General features: G+C 68.9%; 1 protein-coding gene across 1 annotated transcript in view; it reads left to right on the top strand.

Annotated features, from left to right (window-relative positions):
• The window catches only part of TPRA1 (transmembrane protein adipocyte associated 1), a gene marked incomplete in the record, with an annotated part of 11,598 nt that overhangs the window by 7,507 nt on the left and 3,686 nt on the right, over positions 1-405 (top strand). Inside the window, 2 exon segments of the mRNA XM_027768822.1 lie at positions 125-211; positions 283-355. Of these exon segments, the coding sequence (XP_027624623.1) occupies positions 125-211; positions 283-355 (160 nt within the window).

Raw genomic sequence — 405 nt, 5'->3', positions numbered from 1 at the left:
CAGCGGGGGCCCTGCCTCTGAGCCGCCCGCCGCCCTCCTGGGCCCACCCTGACCTGGAGGACTCGCCTGCCTGTGGGTGCACGCTGCCCTGCATACCTGAGCCGTCTACCCTCTCGCCCCTCAGGTGTTCGTGGTGGCGCTGGTGGGCATCGCCCGGGCTGTGGTGTCCATGACCGTCAGCACCTCGGACGCCGCCACAGTGGCTGACAAGGTGCAGGGCGCGTGTCTGGGAGGTGGCCGGGAGGTGCTGATGGGCGGCCCGGCTGACGCTGCCCTCTGCAGATCCTGTGGGAGATCACGCGTTTCTTCCTGCTGGCCATCGAGCTGAGCGTGCTCATCCTGGGCCTGGCCTTCGGTGCGTGTGGGCGGGGCGTGTGTGTGTGTGTGTGTGTGTGTGTGTGTGTG

The sequence above is a fragment of the Tupaia chinensis genome, unplaced genomic scaffold (genome assembly GCF_000334495.1).
Source record: "Tupaia chinensis unplaced genomic scaffold, TupChi_1.0 Scaffold147500_2, whole genome shotgun sequence".
Classification (NCBI taxonomy): domain Eukaryota; kingdom Metazoa; phylum Chordata; class Mammalia; order Scandentia; family Tupaiidae; genus Tupaia; species Tupaia belangeri.
This window is presented reverse-complemented; position numbering and strand designations above follow the sequence as displayed.